The 27438-nt window shown below is 42.0% G+C and overlaps 1 protein-coding gene across 1 annotated transcript in view; it reads left to right on the top strand.

Annotated features, from left to right (window-relative positions):
• Window positions 1-27438, top strand: part of nalcn (sodium leak channel, non-selective) — a 211259-nt gene that overhangs the window by 29873 nt on the left and 153948 nt on the right. The window contains exons 4-7 of the mRNA XM_007887033.2: window positions 8808-8891; window positions 9766-9905; window positions 9996-10124; window positions 22606-22757. Of these exons, the coding sequence (XP_007885224.1) occupies window positions 8808-8891; window positions 9766-9905; window positions 9996-10124; window positions 22606-22757 (505 nt within the window). The remainder of the gene's footprint in view (window positions 1-8807; window positions 8892-9765; window positions 9906-9995; window positions 10125-22605; window positions 22758-27438) is intronic.

Consider the following 27438-nt stretch of genomic DNA (forward strand, 5'->3'; position numbering starts at 1 on the left):
AGTCCATGTTTGATCGGTAGTGTGTTTTCAGTTTTCTCTTGATTGAATATTTCTTGATTTATGGCATTAATCAAGAAATATTCAATCCAAAAAAATGATTTTGTTGGCTGACCATAAAGATCAGCCACCACTGATCTATTATGTGGAATGAAATGATCAGTTGACAAATTGTTGCAGGATGTAATTGAGCACGCTGTCAGAGCACAAGGATAGGGACACGTGATTATTATCCTGAGGTTGATAATTGCCAAGTTCATCATTACCTAATCACAAAACCAGAATTTGTCAGCACAATCACCATCAGGTGTTTTTCATTTTCAATTGTTTGTTTTAAGACAACATAATAGTTCTGGAATGAAGGATGGCAATAATTAGGTCTATTTGGCCCAAGTGTATCCTTGGTGATTCTGCATGGAAATATATTTGATTATAATTCAGCAACTTTGAAAATAATATGCTAATGTGGTTTCACTTCAGTCTGAAAGCTGGTTGTTGATCTTCTCATTAATACAATACAATCTGATCTGTTTTCTCCTTGGAGCAAAAAAAATTTGACTAAGCAAAAGAAGTCAAAATTGTAAAATGGTTGTAGGAGTTAAGGCATGTAGACATTCAGAATAGACTTTTTTGTGGCTGTTCAGATGGAATATAAATCAATGATTTTTTCTACAGTGCACCACATATTTGTCAAAATGTATGAATATTTTTCTATCCATTCTCTTTCCAGTTTCACTAAAATTCTTATCTTTTCTTGCAGAAAATTGATCTAGTTTCCACAACTTTTAATTACAGTTAGTTGTATTTCAGCTCGCTGCTTTGACAAAATAAACAGCTCTTTTGTTATCCTTTTAATACCTTGGAACATTTTATCAATTCTGTAGGTATTATTGAACATAAATAAAAGGTATTAGATTGATTTGACCTGAAAGCTACACTAAACATGAAAAGGGCTTCTATTTCAGATTTTGCTCTTGGTCATATTAGTCAACCAATAAGTAATAGAAATATGTAATGGCTTTTAAAAATAAGTTTGCTATTCTAGTGGAACATAAGAATTCAGTAAGACTGATCTGAAATTATGTACTTATGCATAGTATGAGGTAACCTTGTTACAATGCCCCACCCCTTTTCCTGCTATAGTATGGTCTTGCTTTTCCAGTGCTGGTGTTCTTTGTACCTGTATTAACTGGAAGGGTGGTACACCCAGTACCACTGACTGACTAGCTGACTTTTCTCGCTATTAGAATTGTGGCTTCCAGGTTGTTAGATCATCTCTGATGTCACTTCTTCTGAGCTATGCACAGGAAGCATTGTGAAGCAATCTTCATTTTTCAAAGGAAATGGGTCAGGGGGACTTGGTGTACATAGTGATCATGTGCATTGCACAGGAAAGGACATTAGCTTCACCAGAAGTGACATTGAGGTGACCTGACTACCTGGAGATTAGTTAGGAACCGAGAACCATATTATAACTGATCACAGGATTTTATAAATCTAGCTATGATATGACTGCACCTAAACTGGTAGATCAGAACATGTGTTCTTACAGTATTTGTAAATGTAAAATGTTCACATTTATGAATATTGTATGAAATAAATTGATAGTTGGGAAATTGTGGTTATGCTTTAATTGGAGCAAGATCTACCGCAGTTCATAGTTCATTCTTTTATTTTGATATGGTGTTTGATGTAATCCAAATGATGAAGGGTAGAAATGAATAAAGCTGTCACCAATGTTACCCAGTAATAGTTGTGAATCCCCAATGAAGGAAATTGGTGAAGAATACTAAACATTTATTGTTTCGCTGAGTTATATCTTAAATGTATTCTTTAAAAAGTGAAAGTCTTTAAATTGTTCAGATGGTTACTGATTTAAAAAATGGAACTAAATGTTTTATTCTTTTATAAGCTCAATGGTTTTCATAGCATCTGTTCTTTTAGCTTTTCCATTAGTCGTTTTGAATTACAAAAATACATTGCATATAATCCCGTGAGCTGACCTACTTTTTCCAGAATATCCTTGCTGTGATTTTACATTAGTTCATTTAATAAGTGGCTTTATTATAGAACTGGCTTTTGTAGACACAGAAGGAGGTCATTTCATACAAGGGCATTGCTGAAAAAGATGGATTAACTCTACTTTTCCAAATGCTGCTCTCTTGGAATTGAAGCTATAATTTTACTAAACCTTTTTGTTGCTAAAGACCACAGATGAGAAATATATATTAAGAGTTCAAAATTGTCAAGCTACGAAGCTACCAAAACGGGTCAAATTTCAGTGAATATTTTATCCATTTTTAGTTCTGCATCACAAAATCATTTAAGATAAAAGAAGTAATAATAATAATAATAATCCTTGCATTTGATATAGTGCTTTTCACGTCAGGAGGACGTCCCAAAGCGCATCACAGAACACACTGTAAAGTGAATTGACCGTATATTTGTGGGCGAACTCGGCAGCCAATTGCGCACAACAATGTCCCACAAACAGTCGTAGATTGAAAACGCCAAAATTTATTATTGTTTTTGTTTTTTGGAGGGATTATTATTAGGCGTGTGGAGTAAGGAAACTTGCCCAAGGTTTCGCCCTGCCTGGAATTGAACTCAGGTCTCTCACTTGCAAAGCGAATGCTCTAACCACTGAGCTACACTTTGTTTGCCAGTGATCAATCCAAGTGAATGTGTGTGGGTCCCTTTGTAAGATCGCTTGCAAATGAATTTCAGTATAGATAAATGCAAGATTCTGCATAGTGGAAGTAAAAATAGGAGGCAGAAGTACTCTATGCAAGGGACAGAACTTGCCAAGGGAGGATTGAAAGAGACCCTGGGATGTTAATTGATTCTCCAATCATATTTAAATTTCATGAGGCAACAATAACCAAAGCAAAAAGGTTGCTGGGCTATATAGAGAAATCAGAGTACTGCTTCCAGTTCTGGTTGTTGTGGCAATAAGCCTTTGCTTGGTACTGGTCTCAATACTGGATAGCCTATCTAGTGAAATGAATATGGTATGAGCTTAGTGTAACTGTATGTTGTATTGTATGACCATTGCATGATATTGATACATATTATATATATAAGCATATTGATATATGCTTATATTTTATACTTAATTCATCTCCTTTTGTAGGAAAAGCAATAAACAATGAGGAGGATAGTAGCAAACTGCAAGAGGACATAGACAAACTGGTAAAATGGGCAGACACATGGCAGATGAAGTTTAAAGTGGATAAATGTGAAGTGATACATTTTGGGAGGAAGAATGAGGAGAGGCAATATAAGCTGATGGTACAATCTTAAAGGAGGTGAAGTAACAGAGAGACCTGGGGGTTCATATAAGTAATTCTTTGAAGAGGACAGGTAGATAAAGCTGTTAAAAAAGCATACGGGATACTAGGCTTTATAACAACAACAACAAGATTCCATTTATAAAGCGCCTTTCACGTCAGGAGGACGTCCCAAGGCGCTGCACAGTTGGGTCATGACCCGAGCAGGGGGGAAATGGTCAGGGTGAGGGGAGGGAAGGGAGGGAGCGAGGAGGGGGGAAATGGTCAGGGTGAGGGGAGGGAAGGGAGGGAGCGAGGAGGGGGGAAATGGTCAGGGTGAGGGGAGGGAAGGGAGGGAGCGAGGAGGGGGAAGAGAGTCGAGAGGGAAGCTGAAGGCTCGGTCAAAGAGAAAGGTTTTGAGACCGGCCTTGAAGGAGGAAAGGGAGGAGGCGGCGAAGGCACTGGGGGATGGAGTTCCAGAGCCTCGGGGCTGAGAGACTGAAGGCCCGGCCACCGATGGTAGGGCGATTGGGGCGGGGGATGTGGAGCAGACCGGAGCCGGAGGAACGGAGGGTACGGGCAGGTAGGTAGGGGGATAGTAGGTCGGAGAGGTAGGAGGGTGCAAGGCCGTGGATGGCCTTATAGGTGAAGATGAGGATCTTGAATTCGATCCTCTGGGGGATGGGGAGCCAGTGGAGGCGAGCGAGGGTGGGAGTGATGTGGGCCCGAAGCCTGGTGCGGGACAGTACACGAGCTGCAGAGTTCTGAATGACCTGCAGCTTGTGGAGGGAGGTGGCGGGAAGGCCGGCGAGGAGAGAGTTCCCATAGTCCAGCCTTGAGGTGATAAAGGCGTGGACCAGAGTTTCAGCAGCGTGAGGAGTGAGGTAGTGCCGTAGTCTGGCGATGTTCCGGAGGTGATGGAAGGCGGTGCCAGTTGTGGTGCGGATGTGAGGGAGAAAGGACAGCTCAGGGTCGAACAGAACCCCGAGGTTCCTGACCGGCTTTGAGAGGTGGAGAGTGCAGCCTTGAATGCTGATGCTGTCAGCGCCTGAGGTGCGGAGGCGCTGACGTGAGCCAATCAGGAGGGCCTCGGTTTTGCGCACATTGAGCTGAAAAAAGTTGTCTCTCGTCCAGGACTCGATGTCGGACAGGCAGGCTGTCAGGACATCGGTGGTCGTGGAGTTGAGGGTAGAGGAGGAAAGGTAGAGTTGGGTGTCATCCGCATACATGTGGATAGGGGCATATAAATAGGAGCATTGAATACAAAAGTCAGGAAGTTATGATGAACCTTTATAAACCACTAGTGAGGCCTCAGCTGGAGTACTGTGTTCAGTTCTGGGCCCCACACTTTAGGAAGGATGTCAAGGCATTGGAGAGGGTGCAAAGAAGATTTACCAGTATGGTACCAGGAATGAGGGACTTCAGTTATCAGGAGAGGCTAGAGAAGCTAGGATTATTCTCCTCGGAGCAGAGAAGGTTAAAAGGAGATTTAATAGAAGTTTTCAAAATTATGAGGGGATTCGATAGGGTGAAACAGGAGAAACTATTTCCACTAGTGGGTGGGTTGGTAACCCAAGGACACCGATTTAAAATAGTTGTTAAAAGAAACGGGAGATGAGGAGAAATTTTTTCACACTGTGAGTTGTTTGGATCTGGAATGCATTGCCTGAAAAGGTGATGGAAACCGATTCGATAACAACATATACTTTCATATACATGTTATATTATTGACTTATGATAAATGGGTTAGAAATTTTTTTCAGTGTAATTGTTTGGGCTCAAAGATTTTTTTATTACAAGTTCAGATCACATATTTCATCCACTGGTTTCCCAAAAGTTTTGTAGTTACTATCATAGTGACAGATACAACATATACTCTACTGCATCTTTACATTTCTTTTAAGGCTTCAACAGTCTTGTGTCAGCTGCCTCAAGTGCCATGTTTTGAGATGCTGTGTAGGCAGTTGGAATAAATAAAAAATAGGAGAAGTTATGAATGTAACTTTTTATTGCTAACTTGGAGCACGCAGTCAGCTAATATTTGGTTTTGAATACTTGTTCTATTAAGATTGAAGTCCATTTTAGTGAACATGATCCTAGAGCATGATACCTCATGTAATTCATATGAATCATTCACATGCATCCTGTTTAACATCATGATGTTTAACATCACTTAATTACACAGAATAGATGCAGAGGGAAGGTACCATACCAAAGCCAGATATTTTCTTGCAAAATAGAAGTGAAGATCAGAAAGAGTTCATTCTACCTTCTCATGGACTTCCATTAATAATGATCTTTACATTTAGTATAGCCCTTTCACGTCGGGAGGACATCTCACTGCGCTTCACAGGATATACTGCAAAGTGTAATGACTGTATTTCTAGGCGAACACGGTGACCAATTTACAGCAAGGTCGACAAACAGCCATGAAGTGAATGACCAATTGTATTGGGGGTGGGGGGCTGGAATTATTGGGCAGGATACTAGGCATTCTCTTTTTGAATAGAAATGTGGGATCTTTAACGTCCACCTGAATAGGCAGACGGAGTTTTACATCATATCCGAAAAGGATGGCATCTCCAACATTACAGCCTCTAATCTCTCATGCTACCGTCCCTTTTCCAACCTACCCTTCCTTGCCAAAGTCCCAGAATGTATTGTTGCAGGTCAATTTCGGTCACCCCTCTCTCTCCATTACCCCTCCTTGAGCCCCTGCAGTCTGGTATTCGCTCTGCCCACAGCACAGAGACAGCACTTGTCAAAGTCACAAACAATATCCTCTTTAACTGTGACCAGAGGTCCCTTTGCCTCTTCATCCTCCTGGATCTCTCTGCCTTGTTTGACACAGTCGACCATGCCATCCTCCCCTACCACCTCTCCTCCCTCATCCACCTTAGTGGGACCGGACTGATAACATAACATATAGGAGCAGGAGTAGGCTATTCGGCTCTTCGGGCCTGCCCTGCCATTCAATCATGGCTGATCTTCTATTCTAACTCCAACTAATAACCTAACCCTGCCTTATCCCCATATCCCTTAATCCCCTTTGCAATAAGAAACATACCCATCTCAGTCTTGAATATGTTCAAGGACTGAGCGTCAACAGTTCCATACATTCACCACCCTTTGAGTGAAGAAGTTCTTCCTCAACTCAGTGCAAAAGGGTGGCCTCTGATTTTAAGGTTGTGGACCCCTGGTTTTAGTTTCTCCAACCAGGAGAAACAATCTCCCACTATCTACTCTTTCATGCCCTTTGATGATCTTATAAGTTTCTATAAGATCCCCTCTAATTCTTCTATATTCTAGAGAATATAGGCCCAAATTGGTCAGCCTATCCTCGTAACTCATCCCCTTCATCCCTGGTACTAACCTAGTACATCTACGCTGCACCCCCTCCAAAGCAAGTACATCCTTCCTTAAACGAGGAGACCAAAACTGGGCACAGTATTCCGGTGAGGTCTCACCAGGGCCCTGTACAGTTGCAGAAAGACTTCCCTACTCTTATCCTCTAATCCTTTCATAATGTGGTTTCTTAATCCTTTCAACATGGTTCGAGTCGTACTTAACCAACTGCCTCCATTTCATCTCGGCAAATGATTTCACCTCCCGACCCTGCCCAGTTACCAGTGGGGTACTCCAGGGATCCATTCTTGACCCCATTCTTTTCCTTATCTATATGCTCCCTCTGGGCGGTGTCATCTGCGGACATGGGGTAAACTTCCACATGTATGTGGATGACACACAAATCTACTTTGCCTCCTCCAGTACCAACTCCAGGTCTGCCAATGTTCTATCAGATTGTCTGGCAGACATCAGGGCCTGGTTGAGTACAAACTTCCTGTGGCTGAATGTGGACAAGATGGAAGTCATACTCCTTGGCTCCCGTCAAAGTCTTCACTCCTGCGGATCTGAACTCCTCAACCTCCCTGAGCTCTTCCTCACACTCACAGAACCAGTGAGCAATCTAGGCATCCAGTTTGACCCCCAGCTCCCCTTCCTCCCCCACATCCAGTCCCTGACTAGGACCACCTTCTTTCACCTCCACCACATTGCCCGCCTCAGACCGTACCTTACCCCAATTGCAGCCGAAACTCTTGTGCATGCATGCGTCACCTCCCACCTGGATTACTGAAACGCACCCCTCACCGGTCTCCCCAGCTCCACTGTTCAAAAGATCCAGTTCATTCAGAACTCTGCTGCCCGTGTACTGACCCGGACCAAACTCCGTAACCACATCTCACCAGTTCTGGCCAGGCTCCACTGGCTCCCCATCACCGAACATATCAAACTCATAGTCCTCACACTCATGTTCAAACCCCTTCACTGTCTGGCACCTCCATACCTCTCCGACCTGCTCACTCCCCAATCCATCACTGGGCGTCTCCGGTCGACTAGCATCGGCCTCCTGCTCGTCCCTCGCACCTTCAAGTTCAAATCCCTTCACTGTCTGGCACCTCCCTACTTCTCCGACCTGCTCACTCCCAATCCATCACCGGGCGTCTCCGGTCGACTAGCATCGGCCTCCTGCTCGTCCCTCGCACCCTCCGACCCATCCACTACGACCCAAAACTCTGGAACACTCACTCAATCCCTCTACCTTACCCCCTCTCCCCTTCTTCAAATCCCACCTGAAAACCTTTCTTTTCGACTGTGCTTACGGTCACCACCGCCACCCAGCTTGGAGTCAGGCTCCGTCACTGCCATGCGCCCTGAGACACTACCCTGCGTGGAGGGCGCTATATAAGTGTAAATTGTTGTTGCAGCACGCACAAGCACTGCATTGGACTGCGAGATTAGACTATGAGTTCCAAGTCCTGCTTTGGGGCTTGAACCCACAACCTTCTGACTCACAACCTTCTGAAGGCAAGAATGGTACCCAACTCATACAATAATCATTCCACTTTACAGTATACACTGTGAAGCACTTTCTCCCAACATGAAAGGTGCTATCAAATGTAAGGATTGTTGTTGCATCCAAACATTTTTTGTATGAAATAATGAATTAGGCTGTCTTATGTTTTTTGGATGAGCTTTAAGGTCTTCACCTTCCCATATAAATCCCTTCGCACCCTAGGAGGTTCCTATTTCTGATCTCCTCATAGCCTACACCTTTGCCCTTCCCCTCCACTCAGCTAACACAGGTCTGTGGCATGTCTCCTGCCCCTTTCACACCACCATTGGTAGTTGAGCCTCAGTAATTACCACTCCCCCGGCCCCCACACTCACCCCACCTGACCCTAGAGCTCTCTGCCTTTATTCTTCTGCCGGACCCTTCTCTATCTTCAAATCCTAGCTCACAAATATCTCCCCCCCCCCCCCCCTTCCTCATAGCTAAGGTTTCAAATCCGCTACTGTGAAGGGCTCTGAGACGTTATTATTCTACTTAAAGGGTGCTATATTCATGCAAATGGTTGTTGTCATGTTGAATGTAAATGTCCCTATGAATGAAAGACTTATGGTGGGTCAGTTTGGAACATTACCTGTGCTCAGTAATTTCTCTCAATGTTGTTTTTTCTTTTGTTTGCTTTTGTTCCTCAGGGTGACAATTCTTATGTGAAAGACCGATGGTGTGTGTTTGATGGATTCATGGTATTTTGTCTCTGGGTGTCTCTGGTATTGCAGGTACAGTTCAATGCTTAGTCATAGAAAACATCTGCTTGGCAGCCTCATCCTCCTGCACCGTGTCCCCTACCACACCCCCATTTTGTCTCCTTCCCCCAAACGCCCCTCAACTCCGACATCGGCCTCCCATCCTACATTCCATTGCCCCCATCTCTCCTTCCTCCCTCTCATCCTCCAATACCCCGATGAAACCCACCACCTGTTGCCTCGACCCCCTCACCACCCAGCTGCTGATCACCCACCTCCGCCACATTACCTCACTCCACAAGCTGCCGAGACCCTTGTCCACGCCTTTGTCACCTCTCGACTGGACTACTCAAACGCCCCCTCGCCGGTCTCTCTATTCACAAAATTCAACTCATCCAAAATTGTGCCGCCCGCATTCTCATCCGCACTAAACCCCACACCCTGATTACCCCACTCCTTGCCAAACTCCATTGGTGAATCGACTTCAAGATCCTCACTCTAGTATTTAAATCCCTCCACTCCTTGGCACCCCCATCTCTCGCCAACCTCCTCTCCCCTCGCAGCACTACCAGCTGCCTTCGCTCTACTGGCTCCGGCCTCCTCCTTGTCCCTCGAATCCTCCGCTCCACCATCAGTGGCTGTGCCTTCAGCCACTACGCTCCAAAGCTATGGAACTACCTCCCTTTCTCTTCACATTGCCCCTTCTTTCCCTATTTCCAGGTTGCGCCTGACGACCTGCCTCTTCAACCATGCTCATGGTCACCTTTACCCTTTCCCTCGCTTGGTCTGGGACGCCGCCCGGCGTGGAGGGCGCAATATAAACGCTTGTCATTCATGATGTTGATACCTTTTTATTACCTCATTCTATACACAATGATATTTGATGCATTTGCTTTGTATTTTTCAGGTATTTGAAATTGCTCAGATAGTTGATCAGATGTCACCTTTGAGCATGCTTCGAATCCCGAGGCCACTCATTATGATTCGAGCATTTCGAATTTACTTTCGCTTTGATCTTCCGCGCTCAAGGATTACAAACATTTTGAAGTAAGATGAAATGCCTTTTCATTGCGTATAATAGGATGCAACTAATTGAAATTACACTATTTATACCTTGTCCCCCTTTTTGTGCTACAGGCGTTCAGGAGAACAAATCTGGAGTGTGTCCATTTTCCTCCTCTTCTTTCTACTATTGTATGGAATTTTGGGAGTACAGATGTTTGGAACATTCACATATCATTGCGTAACTAATGACACTCAACCAGGGTAAGCAAAGCTTACAGGAATTATATTCTTATGACAATAAGTTCACGTCTAATTTGTAAAGGATGGTTTACACTTAATAGGGAGATAAACTGCTGGCACAAAACAAAAAAACAGCGATTGAGTTTCATTCAAACTACATTGGAAAGGGAGGCTGTGGTAGATCAATTTTAATATATCCAGTTTTAACAATTAAACAAAATGGTCTTCTAGTCAAATAACTGGTTTTAATTAAATAGCCAGTACAGATTGTTTTAAAACATCCCTATGCTTTCCATTTCTACATGTAGCCCATACTCAGATTGAAAGATAATCCGCAGATCCTTTGCCCACTTTCGTCATGGGGTTGACAAACTGCACTGTGCCTAGGGAATAAATATCTTTACTATCATAAATGATCTCTGGATAAACATCCAGCAGCAACAAAGATTACATTTACTAGACAGCTGTTTTTGTTGCAGTTTTGTCTGCTGCACCCTACTTTAAATAGGTGGCATAACAACAACAAAATCCATTCATAAGCAAGTTTGCATTTTGCTTGTCAACTGTTCACCATTCTGATCCAAATATTTTAATTTGCTCCAGATGAGTAATGTAAAATTTTCCACACTTGCAGTGCCAGTAACTTCATAGATTCCAGATTGCTTTTGTTGTTTTTGGGGATTACCTTGAATGCTGTTTTGTACTGAACATTTTCCTGGTAAAGCAATGTCCTGCTACAGTTGATTCCCTCTGATCCATTTTTAATGACAGATTTAATTGACGAGGCTTTTTAAAAAAAAAAATAATAATAATAGATACTTGAATAATTACTTAATTTTACAAGTTAAATCAACGTGGAGTCCTGTAGCTCAGTGGTTAGAGCATTCACCTCTCAAGCGAGAGGACCTGGGTTTGATTCCCAGGCAGGGCGAAACGTTAGGCAAGATTCCTTACTCCACATGCTTCTGTTTACCTAGCATTGAAGTAGGAAACCGGTTGTTAGTCGATTGGCGGATCGCTTTTCCGGGCGTAATAATCCCTTCAACATTTTTTTAAAAATTGAAATAAATAATAATTTGATCACTCGATCTACAACTGTTTGTGGGACACTGCTGTGCACGATTGCCTGCTTCATTTCGTCAACAAACTATGCAGTCAGTTCACTCTACGGTATATTCTGTGAAGTGCTTTGAGAAGTCTCGAAGAGGTGATAAGGCGCAATACCAAATGTGAGGATTTCTACTATTATTATGAAAACCTGAATCGTATCTCAAAATTTTGAGGAATATAAAAGTAACGACAGATGAGATAATGGGGAGGAGGGTGGAATAGAGTAAATCCAGGTTGTTGTTTTACATCTGGGGACAAATGAAAATGATATTGCCAGAAAATCTGAGTAGGTAAAGAAATGCATGGTGTTGGTGACCAGTTTTAAAGAAAAAAGTGGTGGTATCTGGGTTGCTCCCTGTAACATCTGGGAGTGTGGAAGAATGAACCAGCTAATTAACATGATAGATAGGTTAGGAAAAGAGCGGGGAAATTATGTGGTAGATAAGAAATTCGGGCCTGTTGACCATCAGGAAGAGATGAGAAATAAAATAAAATGGAGTTAAGAAATAAAAATGTTCAAAAAAGAGAGGAAACAACAAATTACATTTGTATAGCGTCTTTCACGTCAGGAGGACGTCCCAAGGCACTGGACAACTAAATGAAGAGCAGTTAAATCTCAGAAAGCTCTAGATAGCAGGACCACCTTGTATGATGCTCTGATGGGAGGACAGTAGATAGAATATTCTGAAAGGATGAGGTCAAATTGCTGGGAAGGCCTTCTCCTTTGAGCTGATCTTTTGATATTTAGTTTAGAAAATATACTCAATTTAACAACTGGAATTTAAAACTTCATATTCCAGGATACTCAGGAGCTAAGTATTTTTCAGGTTGTATTGTTTATGCTGTAGTGGATTAGCTAACAAAATGTAATTTGGATAAAAAACTTTTGTAATGTACAGCGTGTTATGATGGGAAGTCTTACAATAAATTTGTCATTAGCCAAATTTGGACAGCTTTGGTGGTTAGATACAATGTATATTTTAATTAAATCAGCTGTGACAAAGTGAAAAGTCTGCTCCATGGGTGTTCAAAGTTATGAAATAATTCTTCCTGGATATTAAGACAAAATCGATCCGAGGTTGTTATTAAAAGAGAACAACAGTGCAGAGTAACTGTAATAAGTGGCATGTGCCTATCTCTACATAAGGCCTGTGATAACTATTATGTCTCTTTTTCTAAATTGACATTCTTTTGTTAAGATGTGCATAGTTCCACTCTGATGGAGTTAGTATGGCTTTAGAATTGCACTAGAATTGGGCTGAAGTGCTTTGATACTTATACTCAGACAGCATTTCTTTGGACGGAATAATGTGAATAGCTCAGAGCAACCCATTACCAAAAGAACGTACTCCAACACAAGTTACATTGCTTGAAATGGGTAGCGGAGCCAAGTGCCAAAGAACATTAGAGACCAGAACAACTTGCATTCATATAGTGTCCTTTGTATAGAATAATCTCTCGCACCATAGTTGGACACACAAATCCTATTTAATCTTGTTTCTAAGCAATTGGGCTTCTTATAATAATAATAATAATAATAATAATAATAATATTCTTACCCTGAATTCTGTTCAGTAGAGAGGTTATGTTCAGGATCCAGGAAGAGATCCAAGAAAGATGTATTGGCCTTTTTATTATTATACTTGAGGTAAGCGATATGAAATTTCAACAGTGCATATTTAAGCCTGGCTCAGTTGTTAGTGCATCTCACTTTGAACTCGCAGTCTAGGCTGATATTCCAATACAGAGTGCTGTATTGTCAGAGGTGCTGTCCTTCAAAAGAAACGTTAAACCAAGATCTTGTTTGCCTGATCAGCTGGATGTCAAAGATCCCATGGCACTATTTGAAAAGAGAGGGAATTTCCTTTGGTGTCCTGCCCAACAATCCTCCAAATAAAATTGGTCATTCACTTCATGGTGGTTTGCAGGGCACTGCTTTATGCACAGTAACTACATGTTACAGTAAATATTGTGAATTGCTTTGAGACGGCATCGCATCATGAAAAATGCTATATCAAATGCAAGAGGTATTGTTTTAATTTAAGCCTGGAGTTTTCTCATGGGAGTGCGTAAACTTTACAGGTTTCAACGCTTGTATTTGATGCAAGCAAGAGTTAATCAATTTATTCAACAGCGATCAATAGATTCTAATATACCCACTTAACAACACAAAACTCTACATCTGGAGTGGATTTCCCACAGTTGATAAGGATTCTAGGGAAATTCCTTTTTAAGTAATGTTGCAAATTAGACCCCATATGTTAAAGATGTCAGCATGAGATCAAGCATGTCTTCTTACTAAGAACAGTATGTAATGAGCTATAGTGCTGCTGCTGAAAGGTTGTGATGTAATTCTTGAATGTAGCCAATTGCACCATACTGCTATCTTGGCCTGCCTGCTTAAATTATTACTAAAAGGTTTTTGACTTGTAATCATAGAAATTTCAGCACAGAAGGAGACCATTTGGCCTTTTGTCTCCGTCATGCTAAATGCCCCCTGGAACTATTTTGTTACTAGAATTTCTCTTTTTCAACAACATGTTCAGAGATCAAATCACTAAGCTGTAAACAGACTATATGTTTTGATTGAGGATTTCAATGTCCGTCCTTCCAATACTGTAACAGCCTTCTCAATAGTTTAATCTTTGCCACCCTAAAACAAAGTTAGATACTGTTTGTCCCTCCACCTCACCTCTCTTTACCTATCTTTAAATCCCACCTTAAGACCTACCTCTTCGATCGCGCCTATGGTCATCTCCCCCTTCTCCCTCGCTTGTGTCAAACCCCGCCACTGTTCAATGCTCCATACTCTATTATGCGTGAAGGGCACTATATAAATATAAGTTGGTGTTTGGATGCTAGCCATATGCCATCATTCTGGAGCAGGGATGGAGAAGTGCTAATTTATATAAATCCATAGGCAGAAGTCATTTCTGATCACATTGGGGAAGCAAAATCATTAAAAAGTGATGTTCCTTCATTTTAATCATGTTTTTAAAGCTTTTGTTAATTGTTTTTTCAGTTGTGTTTTAAAGTCTTATTCTTCCAGATTCTTCTGGATAGAAAGTAAATGCTGTAGTGCCAAGATGAATACAAATAGCTTGTGTATGATATATAATATAGCAAACCTCAAGCGAACTGAAAGCTTTCCCAAATCCACGAGGTGGAAAGAACACACTGCCAGGAAGAACTTGGGAGAAACAGTCTGCAGATGGTCTCTATGTTCAGACAATTAAACATTTTACCTAGCCTTGATGGCAGCTTCCCAGGATTTATCTTTCTATGGGCAAAAAACTCTAACTCTTCAGTAATTAACCTATGTATCCAAGAAATGCATTGGGGACATCTGGAAGGAATCAGATTATTTCTTGCTAGATTAAAGAATTGTATCCAAAATTGACCTCCGAACCCTTGGATAGCGCTTCCTCATTACCTTGCATGCAATTTTCCACCTCTGAAGCATCGCCCGCCTCCGCCAACAGCTCTCTCCGAAAGCCACTGAAACCCTAGTCCATGCCTTTCTCACCTCTCGGCTGGACTATTCTAACGTCCTCCTCGCCGGCCTCCCCTTCACTACCATCCATAAAATCCAGATTATACAAAACTCTGCCGCCCGCGTTCTCACCCGCACCAAACACCGCTCCCCGATCACCCCAGTCCTTGCCAGACTGCACTGGCTGCCTATCCCAGAGAGGATCAATTTCAAGATCTTCACCCTTGTATTCAAATCCCTCCATTCGTCTGCACCCCCCTACCTCTCTGACCTCCTCTCTCCTCAAAAAAGTACCCATTGCCTTCGTTCCTCCGGGTCTGGCCTCCTCCTCGTCCCCCCTCCGCTCCACCCTCGGCGGCCGGGGCTTCAGCCACTATGACCCGAGGCTCTGGAATTCCTTTCCTCACTCCCTTTGCCTCGCTGCCTCTCTTTCTATTTTCAGGTTTCTGCTGAAGACCTTTCTCTTCAACCATGCCTTTGGTCACCTTTCTCCCCATCCCCCTGGCTCTTGGCGCCAGGATCCATTACTGTAAAGCGCTCTGAGACGCCGTCCGGCGTGGAGAGCGCTATGTAAATCCAAGTTGTTGTTTTTGCAATTTTCTAAATACTGTATTTTGCCAATAATTCTCTTACATTTCAGCTGTAGGTATCTGGTAGTGAAAATATTGAGCCAATGTTCTGGTAAATCTTGGAGTTTAACTGTCCCATAAACATGGTCGAAGAGCATGATCTGTTCAAGATGCCCAGCAATCTATAAATTGCTTGGAATTGAGAATAATGTAGTATTTGTCTACAAAAACAAGTCTGTTTTTGTTTCAGATTTCAGCATCTGCAGTATTTTGCGTTTTGGTCCAGCCTTCAGCAGATCACCCCTGTTTTGTGATTAAAACAATGTCACCAATATATAAAACTATACCAAAGCCAACAGCCTCAATATGTGTGCTCTGCTGTACTGAACCATAACTATACCAGCTGTCTTCATTTAAAAAAAAGTATTTAATGTTAATTCTGTCTATTAATGCAGCTGCTTTGTCCAAGTGTTTTTTTTAAACTTGTATACAAGAAACTCCTGTTTACACAGCAAATATCCTCATCAACATCCTGTTGTCTTTTCTACTCTGATGTAGTCAGAACAGTAATACAGAGTACTCCCCAGTTGAACGTAGGTTCATCTACTATAGATCTTCACTATTCCAGAAGCACAATACAATCTGGCTTCAAGTGCAAAAAATAGTTGGCTTTTAGGTTGTCAGGTCACCGATGACATTAATTCTTACACAGGAAACTTAATACTGATGTCACGTTCATCATATTATGTATGCGATGTACGTGCAGGAATTGATGTCACTGGTGATCTGATGACCTGAAAGTCTGAGGTTATCTGTGTTTTGTTGTAAAGTCTGTTATATCGGATTCACACCACCATGTTACAATGGGTTGTACTGTATTCAAAGAGGATAGAAAATGCAGCATTGCCATTAAAACCTACAATAAAGTTTTTGGGGGATTGTTTTAAAAGTAGCATCTTTAAATTATTGTTATGATGCATTATATTTTCAATGCAATTTCCCCTCCCACCCAGTTTTGACTATTAATAGACACCAACTTACGATACCTTTTTGGGCCTCTATATCTGCTGTACTTGCTCTTTTGGCTGGTATTGAATCAATAAAAGAACCGCTCTCCACCCTCCCTGATCCCAACTTCCTGCTCAGGTCCAAATCCTTGACTATTTAGCAGCTTGGGACTTCCTTCTGACGTGAAAGGCGCTATACAACAACAACAAGATTCCATTTATAGGGCGCCTTTCACGTCGGGAGGACGTCCCAAAGCGCTGTACAGTTGGGTCAGGACCCGAGCAGGGGGGAAATGGTCAGGGTGAGGGGAGGGAAGGGAGCGAGGAAGGGGTAGAGAGTCGAGAGGGGAGCTGAAGGCACGGTTAAAGAGAAAGGTCTTGAGACCGGCCTTGGAGGAGGAAAGGGAGGAAGCAAGGCGAAGGCACTGGGGGATAGAGTTCCAGAGCCTAGGGGCTGAGAGGCTGAAGGCCCGGCCATCGATGGTAGGGCAGTTGGGGCGGGGGATGTGGAGCAGACCAGAGCCAGAGGAACGGAGGGTACGGGCAGGCAGGTAGGGGGATAGTAGGTCGGAGAGGTAGGAGGGAGCAAGGCCGTGAATGGCCTTGTAGATGGGGATGAGGATCTTTAAATCAATCCTCTGGGGGATGGGGAGCCAGTGGAGGCGAGCTATACAAATGTAGTTTGTTGTTGTTGTGTTAAGAATCCTATAGTATTGTGATAATTTATAAACTGCATTTATCTTGGTTCATTCAGTCTAAAACTGAGATAAAAATAATTTCACCTACTTTTTTAATATTCAATATTTAATAAACGCAGTCGATCACACCATTCTCCTCCACCGCCTTTCCTCCGTCATCCACCTCAATCGGACTGCACTCGCCTGGTTCGAGTCCTACCTCACAAACCGCCAGCAGTACATTTGCACAAACGGCTTTTTCTCCAGCTCTCACCCGGTTACCTGCGGAGTACCCCAAGGATCCATTCTTGGCCCCCTCCTCTTTCTGATCTACATGCTCCCTCTTGGGGATATCATCTGCAGACATGGGGTGCATTTCCACATGTAAGCGGACGACACCCAACTCTATTTTTCCACCTCTCTTTGCGACCCCCAGTCCCCTGATGTTCTGTCAGCCTGCCTGTCAGATCTCAGGGGCTGGATGAGCGCAAATTTCCTTCAGCTGAACGTTGACAAGATGGAAGACATACTCTTTGGCTCTCGTCAACGTCTAAAATCTCACGGTTCTCACTTCCTCCACCTTCCCGACCTCCCCCTAAAACTCTCCAAACCCGTATGCAACCTAGGCGTCAGGTTCGACCCCAAATTATCCTTCCTCCCTCACATCCGGTCCCTCACCAGCACCGCTTTCTTCCACCTCTGACACATCACCCGTCTTCGCCAATACCTTTCTCTGAAAACAGCTGAAACCCTGGTCCATGCCTTTGTTACCTCTCAGCTGGACTATTCTAATGCCCTCCTCGCTGGTTTCCCCTCCACTACCATCCATAAAATCCAAATTATTCAGAACTCTGCCGCCCGCATTCTCACCTGCACCAAACTCCGCTCCCCGATTACCCCAGTCCTTGCCAGACTGCACTGGCTGCCTATCTCAGAGAGAATCAACTTCAAGATCCTCACACTTGTCTTCAAATCCCTCCACTCCTCTGCACCCCCCTACCTCGCTGATCTCTCTCCTTAAAACAGTGCTCATTGCCTTCGTTCCTCTGGGTCTGGCCTCCTCCTTGTCTCCCGAGTCCTCCGCTCCACTCTCGGCGGCCGTGCCTTCAGCCACTATGCTCCGAGGCTCTGGAACTCACTTTCTTCGTCTCGCTCCCTCTCTTCTTATGTTCAGGTCTCTGCTGAAGACCTTTATTTTGACCGCACCTTTGGTCACCTTCCTCCCCCTCCCCCGGCTCAGCCCCGGGATCCGTTACTGTGAAGCGCTCTGAGACGCCGTCCAGCTTGGAGGGCACTATGTAAATCCAAGTTGTTGTTGTTAATATTACAGCAGCATAAGATTTCTCACCCTTTCAAACTTTACAATGTTTACATTCTTCCTCCTCTTGACTTCCAACCTCCATTCTGGCCAACTAAAATAAAACCAAGATTGATTGACATTTTCACTCACTAGGTGCAACCAAGCTAATGTTCAACCTGTATTCCTCACCAACCCAGGAAGGGCTGATTCATGCTCAGATGAGTGGCTCGCAGGGAGTTCGTTGTACCTACCATCCACCTAGTGAGGGCTCAAACACGCGCTTGTTGGAAGTCGAAAGACAACTAGTGACTATTCTGCTTGGGGGGAGGTAAGTGGAGTCTCCTTGGAGCTGAACTGGCTCCGAGGTGACGTGCATGGCAATAGAATGTCAGAATCAAGCAGCCCTCTCTGCTGGTCTCGGTAGTCCGGTTCCTGAGCCAGGTGGGTGCACAGTATTCCAGGGCACTGCTGATGACAGCACAGCCAGCCTGGTTTAGCAGCTCAGCAGGACTTGGAAGGGCAGACCAGTCACTGGGGACAGGGAATCACCCCACTCAGCTCCTGTTAGCCCTGCAAGCCAAAGCCCCAACGGGAAGGGTTGTCCTAGCTGAACAAGCAGCGAGAAAGCTTGCTGGACAGCAATACCAATGGCAAGCTATGCGGTTTTAGCTGGTTAGACTCCAGCAGTACCCCATCACACTATGGGGTTCCCAAGCCTTGACTTTTGCCAACCTGTGTCTAATGCTTTCTGGAATTAGTTAAGCAGGATATGTCCCTCCAGGGAGAGAGTGTGCATTCCATTTCAACAATCTATCTCTGGGATTTCCATGTTTTGGTGAGATTCATGGAAATCTCAGCTTGGTTTGGATACTCTTAAGCATGGTGATGGGTTTCCACATGTGTCAGACACACGGCTGACCAAAACAGGGCTGTTGAGCCCACCAGAACCTGTGCAAGCCTTGGCTGAATAAACCTAACTGTAGTGCTCAAAGTGTTGTAAATTATAACTGAATACTGATGAACTCTTATTAAAATGCAAGACTGAGCTTTCTGTTAGCTGATCAAGCAGGAGAAGCCTTATTAATTTTAACAAGCAAATTTGTCACATGTTTGAGAAACTCAAAGGATGTGAAAAAAATTGGATTATTTTCAAGCTTATTTAATTGGGTTTCAACCGGACAGTTGCACTTGTTACTAGCCAATTAGTCATCGTAATTATCATGTTTATAAAATTGCTACTGATGTATAGCAGTAAGAATATTGAAGATTTTGACTTTTTGAAAGTTTCTTCACTGAGCTGATCCTCATTTCCCTGTACATCTCAAGTGAAGATGAATATGTGTGTATGAGCATGTCAGCCTGGAGTAGTGGGTGCACTCTCGCCTCTTGAGTCAGAAGGCTGTGTATTCAAGTCCCACTCGGGACTTGGAATTGCTTAGGTTAAGCTGACACATCAGTGCAGTGCTGGGGGACTGGGTTGCATTGTTGGTGGTACCATCCTTCAGATGAAATGTTAAACCAAAGTCCCATCTGCCTGTTCAGGTGGATATTTAAGATCACATGGCAATATTCAAAAACAAAAGGAAGTTTCTCTTGGTGTCCTGGCCAACAATCCCTTGAATAAAATTGGTCACTCTCTCCATGGCTGTTTGTGGGACATTGCTGTACACAACTGGCTGCTGAGGTTCACTCACAAAATACAATCACTCCACTTTACAGAATATCCTGTTAAGCACTTTGAGACGTATCCAAGATGTGCTAAGGTGCTACATCAAATGCCAGGATTATTATACAGCAACTGAATCAAATTATTTTTTAAACTTTCAGCAAAACCGCCATCCACCTCTCTTTTCAAGTTCCCAGAACAGACAAAATAGATGCAGTGAGATGAAAACATACTCTTGGGAAAACAAGAAGACTTGTTAGCTGTAGCAGGGTCTGTTGGATAATGTAGATTGATTTGGATTGCCAGATGGCAACAATAACAACTTGCATTCATAAAGCACCATTCACAGACTTTTGAATAATACTATTGATTCAAATCGTCTGTAATTTAATTTAAATCAAATTGTTGACTCGGAAATTTGTGAGTCTTTGTGTAGTCGGGACCACGAGATAATCAACTCACAGACAGTAAAAAGTAACTTTTACAACTTTATATAGCAGTATGCAGGATATAGAAAGGTAGAATTACCCATCTGAAGATCAGAATATTCAGTTGTAGAAGCTTTCTTCTTTGTATCTTCTTCGTAGTAGTTTCAGCGACTACATTTATATCCTCTTGTTTGTTTAACTCTTCCTTTAACTCTAACCATTTAGTTTATATAACAGATGCCACTTCCTTGATTTTATCTTTTCATCTCACAAAAAGCCTCTCAGTAAAACATTCCTTCTCACCTTGAATGCAATTTGATTCCATTAGTAAAAACATGGACTTTGATGAGGAAAGACAATTTTGCGCTAATAAAAAGAGTGAAATGAGAAAAGGAGTCTCAAATTTCTCCCATTAGGATCCCAAGGCCATCCCATTATCACATACCAACACTGTTTCATAGTTTTACCTCTCAAGACAAGTACCATCTGATGGTGCACCCCATCTCCTCATTAACATGTCCATCTAAGCAAGGAAAGGATACCAAGCAAGGAAAGGATACAAACATCCATCAGGTCCATACTGAGTAATATCACAACATTATCAATACAACCTTGTTTGAAAGCATAGCTTTCAAAACATGGAAGATGATGTCAATGCTCTCATACATTTCATGCTGAGTTGTGTTACCCACCAGGAAGCTCACAGGGAGTTCCTGGGACCTACCATCCACTTTGTGAGGGCTCAAACCTACTTATCAGATGTCAAATGACCAACTGGTGACTATCCAGGATGGCTCTGCATCCCCCAGAGGATCGAGTTTAAGATCCTCGTCCTTACTTTCAAAGCCCTCCACAGTCTTGCTCCTCCCTAACTGTGGGACCTACTAACTTCATACCAACCTTTCTGCTCCCTCTGCTCAGTGGGCCCTGGCCTTCTCCATGTCCTATGCTCTGCCCACTCCACCATTAGCAGTCAGGTCTCCAGCCTTTCTGCCCACCTTCTGGAACCCCTTTCTTGAATCCCTTCACCTTGCCCCCTCACTTGCCTCCTTCATGGCTCGTCTCAAGAACTTCCTTTTTAATTGTGCCTTTAGTCATCCTCCCACCCCCATCGGCCCCATTTTATTCCAACCCCCAGCTCAGGTGCAAACCCTTGACTGTCCAGCACCTTGGGACATCATCCCGATGTGAAAGGCTCACACACTATAAAAGCACTTTTTGTGGTTGTTATAGATCACGCTGTGTTAACAGCCAATTTAGTGGTTAGTAAGTTTAGATATGTGACTAATAATTCTGTAAAGTCGTTTTTATTGCTATGTTTATGATGACAGAGTTAATAAAAGTATGTTTGCAATTTGGTATTTCATAAAAAGATATATTGTGGTTTGTTAGAATAAAGTGTCAACTCCACAATGACTATAAGGTGAGATAAGGGTTGAATTTTAGTTTTTATTTATCCCTGTGGTCATTTTTAAGAGGCCTGACTGTGACATTCCGAACATTTAAACATGAAGCTGGTATATTTTTACCTTTTTTGGGAGACGTTTGTTTCATTTAGTCAGATCTGTAATATACATCAGAACAGTTAAATATTGCAATCAAAGTTTGCTGTCCTTTGCCCATTTACCGTATTTTGTGTCATTTGGATTGTTTTATCTGAACTTTAATTGGAAAATATTCCTCTTTTGATAGATATTCTGATTTAACCTAATTTTATGATTTGAAAAAGCTGGATTGAATTTGCCAATTATACAAAACAGATGTTCTGCTGTCTTTGCCCAAGACAACCTTTGGAAATCTGCAATCTTAGCCTTTCTGCCTTCATAAGCCTTGCTTGACATTTTGCACATAAGGAAATTACAAATACCAGTAAATGTCAATAGTTTTGAAGCAAGGTTGTTCTTTCATTTGAACCTTTCTATTTCTATGTGATCGGAGCACAGGAATATTACCTATGTTGAATGAATATGCCATAACTTAAAATAGCCTTTTTTCCTATTTAGTGACTTGGCTTAAGAAGAAAATGTCATGGCAAAATGTAATCATATTGCCTTTGATCTATTTCTGTATGGTAAATGTGAGTGCCAAGTTTAACTGCATTTTTTATAAATTAGACTTTTAAAAAAACATTTTGAGTACATAGTTATGATATGACTTAAGGTAAAATTATTGAAACGCTTGGCTGGATGCTAAGACCCTCATTATTATGCTATGATTATATAGTGCTGATGTTGTTATTTTCTCTTTCACAGAAATGTGACCTGGAATAATTTGGCCATCCCAGACACCCACTGCTCACCAGATGGAGAAGGGTATCAATGCCCACGGGGATTTAAATGCATGGATCTTGAAGATCTAGGGCTTACAAGGCAAGAGTTGGGCTACAGTGGATTTAATGAGATAGGTTTGTTATGGTGTTAATTAAATTTTTTTGTAAAGTTTTTTTCATTCAATTTTTCTCAATTTCTCTCTAGAAACGTCACACTATAGTATTGTTCCATTGGTGTTTTTTCCATTTTGCTCTTTCCAGTGGCCATACTGTCATGTATAGTGAGCATTGACAGGCTAGTCAGTCATTGGAGGGCATCAGAACCAAGGCTGATCAGTTTTCCATTCAACATTCTCACTGTTGCTGGAATGACTGAAGCTGGGACATTTGAAATTCAATGCCCCAACATGACAGTGGATTTACCTCTGTAATAAAGGAGAGAGGCAAGCATATAAGGTGTGGTTTCCAGTTGAAATAGAACCACAGTTGGCATAATTTTCCATAACAAATTATGTGGCCTGCATACTAAAATGGTAAGGAATGATTATACTGCTGTAACTATTATCATCCATGGCAACCGATATGAGGATACAATCTGTTTGTTTCAAATTATGATCATCAACTGTTTTTGGACAGCCCTTTCATTGGGACAGAACATTAGCTTTTACAAAACAGACTATGATCACAGTTTAATTGGTGAACTGAGTTTCCATTAAAATGAAAATTATATAGCTCACAGAAAACAGAGTTAAATGAGCTAGTATTCTTTTTTAGTTTCATTGTTTCTTCTCGGTTCATGTTGGATTTCATGAGATGTTCATTGTAGTAGAGATAAAAAAAAATTCCTGTTGCATTAGGAATTCCAAAAGGAAAGTGAATAGTGTGAATTAATGGCATTGTGAACTGAAAATTAAGCACTTATGCTGGCATACTAATACTCATTTTATTTGCGGTTGTGTGGATGCTTACTTAATAACAATCAACATATGCTTAAAAAGAAACAATATTTAATTTTTTTATTGCATCAACATTGTAAAGTAATACAAACAGCATTCAGCAAGAACCATAGAGGTGTGAAGAGGACATAACAAAAAATTGCAAAATGATTTAAATGCGTTACGCAAACGGGGAAAATACATGCCGAAGGAACAGAAGATAGAAATGCTTTCTAAATGGGTAAATACTAATAAGGGGTGCATAAAACTTCAGGGTGCTCTTTCTCTCATTACAATTCTTTTGATCTCTCTAAAATTATGAAGCAACTCTCATGGGATTCTTTGAAGTTTCTATTAGTGTAGTTTACATGAAAGTCATATCTTTAAACACAGATTAAAGTTTTCTTTTAGAAAATAACATTATGGGATATACTACATAGGTAGTTTGGGACATAAGTGCAAGGAAGGTGGAAGGTGAACTAGATGGACCTTGGTTATTTTTGTCCAGAATTTCTTATGTTCTTATCTGTAAAATCACCTGAACCAGAATTCCCTATAACAGCCAAGTAATGCATAGCTCAGACTCCTGCACCATCACTGCAGCCCCAGTAGCATACAAATGGAGATTATGGCAACCAGGTGCAGTGATATTGGCTTATATGTATGATCACTGCCTGGAAGTGCAGCAAATAATGCTCGGGTTCAGTATAAAATAGTTTAGTTACGCACTAATCTGGTAACTCTCCATCCTCAAATTTGCTCTATTTAACTTACAAGATGAATTTACAACAACAACAACTTGGATTTATCTAGGTCCTCCACACCGGACGGCGTCTCAGAGCGCTTCACAATAACAGATCCCAGCGCCGGGGGAGGGGGAAGAAGGTGACCCAAGACGCGATCGAAAAGAAAGGTCTTTAGCCGAGATCTGAACATAGGAAAAGAGGGAGCGAGACAAAGGGAGTGAGGAAGGGAGTTCCAGAGCCTCGGGGCATAGTGGCTGAAAGCACGGCCGCCGATGGTGGAGTGGAGGACGAGGAGGAAGCCAGACAACGGAGGAACAAAGGCAATGGGCACTGTTGTGAGGAGAGAGGAGGTCAGAGAGGTAGGGAGGTGCAGAGGAGTGGAGGGATTTGAAAGCAAGAGTAAGGATCTTGAAATCGATCCTCTCTGGGACAGGCAGCCAGTGCAGTCCGGCAAGCACTGGGGTAATCGAGGAGTGGAGTTTGGTGCGAGTAAGAATACGGGTGGCAGAATTCTGGATGACCTGGATTTTATGAATGATAGTGGAGGGGAGACCGGCGAGGAGAGCATTTGAATAGTCCAGCCGAGAGGTGACAAAGGCATGGACCAGGGTTTCGGCGGCTTTTAGGGTGAGATATTGGCGGAGAAGGGTGATGCGTCGGAGGTGGAAGAAAGCGGTGCTGGTGAGGGACCAGATGTGGGGGAGGAAGGATAATTGGGGGTCAAACCTGACGCCTAGGTTGCATACAGGTTCGGAGAGTTTTAGGGGCAGGTCGGGTAGGTGGAGGAGGTGAGAATTTAACTATACCAACAGCAATAGAGATTCAGTGCATTCACAAACTCATGCATGTCTAGTTGCTTCAAAGTTGCTTCAAAGTTCAGTTCATTAATTTATTTTTCTGGCCCCTTTCTTGCACCCTTTCTGTCATGACAGGTGGGTGAGAGGTGGTGATACAGAGACTGCATGTTACTTCTGTAGCTGATCAAAATCGGCTAAATTTATACTCATTTGCACACAGCTTTTACTATTAATATCAAGCATTCCAGGTGTTCCTGATTTTCCACTACAGCACATTAAATTATCTTTGGGATTATTCATATCTTTAAAAATATCTAATAGAGTAGACGGTTAAAGATAGAACAAGATCAATCATTTCATGTCAACGGGGTTCTCTTCCAATTCTATTCCAAATTTTAATTGGCTGCCATGGTATTTCTTAGGATAATTCTCTTTCACATTGACAAACAATCAGGTGAAATTAATTTGAATAAGTTAGTACAGGTGCGCTCCCAACATGGAAAAACTTTACTGCAGTTCAAAGCGTTTAATCTAAAGCAAACCTTTGACTATTTAATGTATTTATGGCAGCACAGCAAGAAAAGCAAGATTCTACCTTATAACAAAGCTACTTTTTATGTAAATCCTATATCCTACATCCTACATGCAGCGCCTTGGGACGTCCTCCTGACGTGAAAGGCGCTTTATAAATGGAATCTTGTTGTTATGTTGTTGTTGTTTTAGTTTAAATTTCTTTGGGTATATTTTGTGACTTTCACACTCTGATTCTGACTTTTATAGTCCTATTTCCCATGTTTATTTACTGTAACTTACTTTAAGACTCAATATTATGATTAATTTGAAAACATCTAGAGCTTCTCAATATTGGACCATTTGGTAGTGTCTTTTTCCCTTTAATCTTTTGAATTATTAATTTTAGGAGGTGATATTAAAACCACCCTCATGCAATTTGGCACTTGTGTGGATTCCTAGAAAAAGTCTTCTCACAAAAACTGGAAATTGAAAATCTCATTATAAAGATGTAGCAAAAAAGTTTCTATTTTTAGGCATCATTGTGAAATTGAGACTGGTGCAAAAAGAAGTGCAGATAACATTGTAGCTGCTTGGTTCTATGTGTGTACCTATTTTTAAAGATTTTGGGGCCATGCAAAAATGCAAATTGCTAAAGAATAGTATTTTTGAGTATTTGCAGAAGCATGAAATATGGGGGCATTGTATCACAACTCTCTCATAATGAACGTCAACACACATTTTTTCCTCATGTAGAAAATAATTTTGCATATAAAAGTTAGCCATACCGTGTTTGCAATGTGTGATGTTTGCATACAGTATGTACTATTTTATATGATCGGGCTCAAAACACAGACGTGAGCTGTGTATTAGGTATTTTGGATGTAATGAAAATAGATCTTGGAAAAAATATATATATAATGCAACAATTTGTGTTGATATCTACTGCGGTCAGTTACTGGAAATATGACATTGAGTTTGCCATGAGGTAAATTGATAGAAAGAATCCACAACTGTTGAAACCTTTAAAGTGAATGACATATTTCAATGGTAGTTGTGCGTAACCCAGAAGCTACTTTGTAAATGCTGTTCACTAATTCAGCCATTTAGACAAGCTAGGGCTCTTCAGTCTTGAGAGAAGACAACCTCATAGTTGCATAAAATTTTAAATGGGCTTGAAAAAGCAAGCCTAGATCAATACTTTAGAAAGCATCAAGATAGTAGAAAAATAGGTCATAGATTTAGAGTTGTAAAGGGCAATTTCAGGACAGAAAGTTTCTCTTTATGCAGAGTACAATCAACAACTGCAACAGATTGCTGGGAAAGGTGGAAGATTCATCTTAAACATTTTATTAATCAGCAGCTTCATAGTGGGAGCCTAATCTGCCACATGACATTAAATAGCAGTGTTACACAGTGGAAGAGGATATTAAGCAATGGACTTGTGATCGTTTTGGATTCGGAGGGCGAAGCGAGGACAGCATGGGGAGGAGCCGAGACCTAGTGAAGGGTATAAAGCATAGCCGAGGTAAGCAGTCGTTGATTCGGAGGGCAGATCAGAGGATCTGGAAAAAAAGACAAGTGACATCAACGTAACGTCACACTCAAACAACAGAACCAGAGAAAAACTAAAAATGAAAACTAAAAATTACTAAAAAAAACACTTAAATAAAAACCATAATACAGAGTGAGAGAGAGAGGAGAGAATGGCATTGCAGGTGTTGTGCGATGACTGCAGTATGTGGGAGTTGATGGAGGGCAGCTTGAGCCCGGGTGACTACATCTGCAGCAAGTGTCTGCAACTGAGGAAGCTCCAGCTTAGAGTAGC

The sequence above is a fragment of the Callorhinchus milii genome, unplaced genomic scaffold (assembly GCF_018977255.1).
Source record: "Callorhinchus milii isolate IMCB2004 unplaced genomic scaffold, IMCB_Cmil_1.0 Scaffold4, whole genome shotgun sequence".
In the NCBI taxonomy this organism is placed as follows: Eukaryota; Metazoa; Chordata; class Chondrichthyes; order Chimaeriformes; family Callorhinchidae; genus Callorhinchus; species Callorhinchus milii.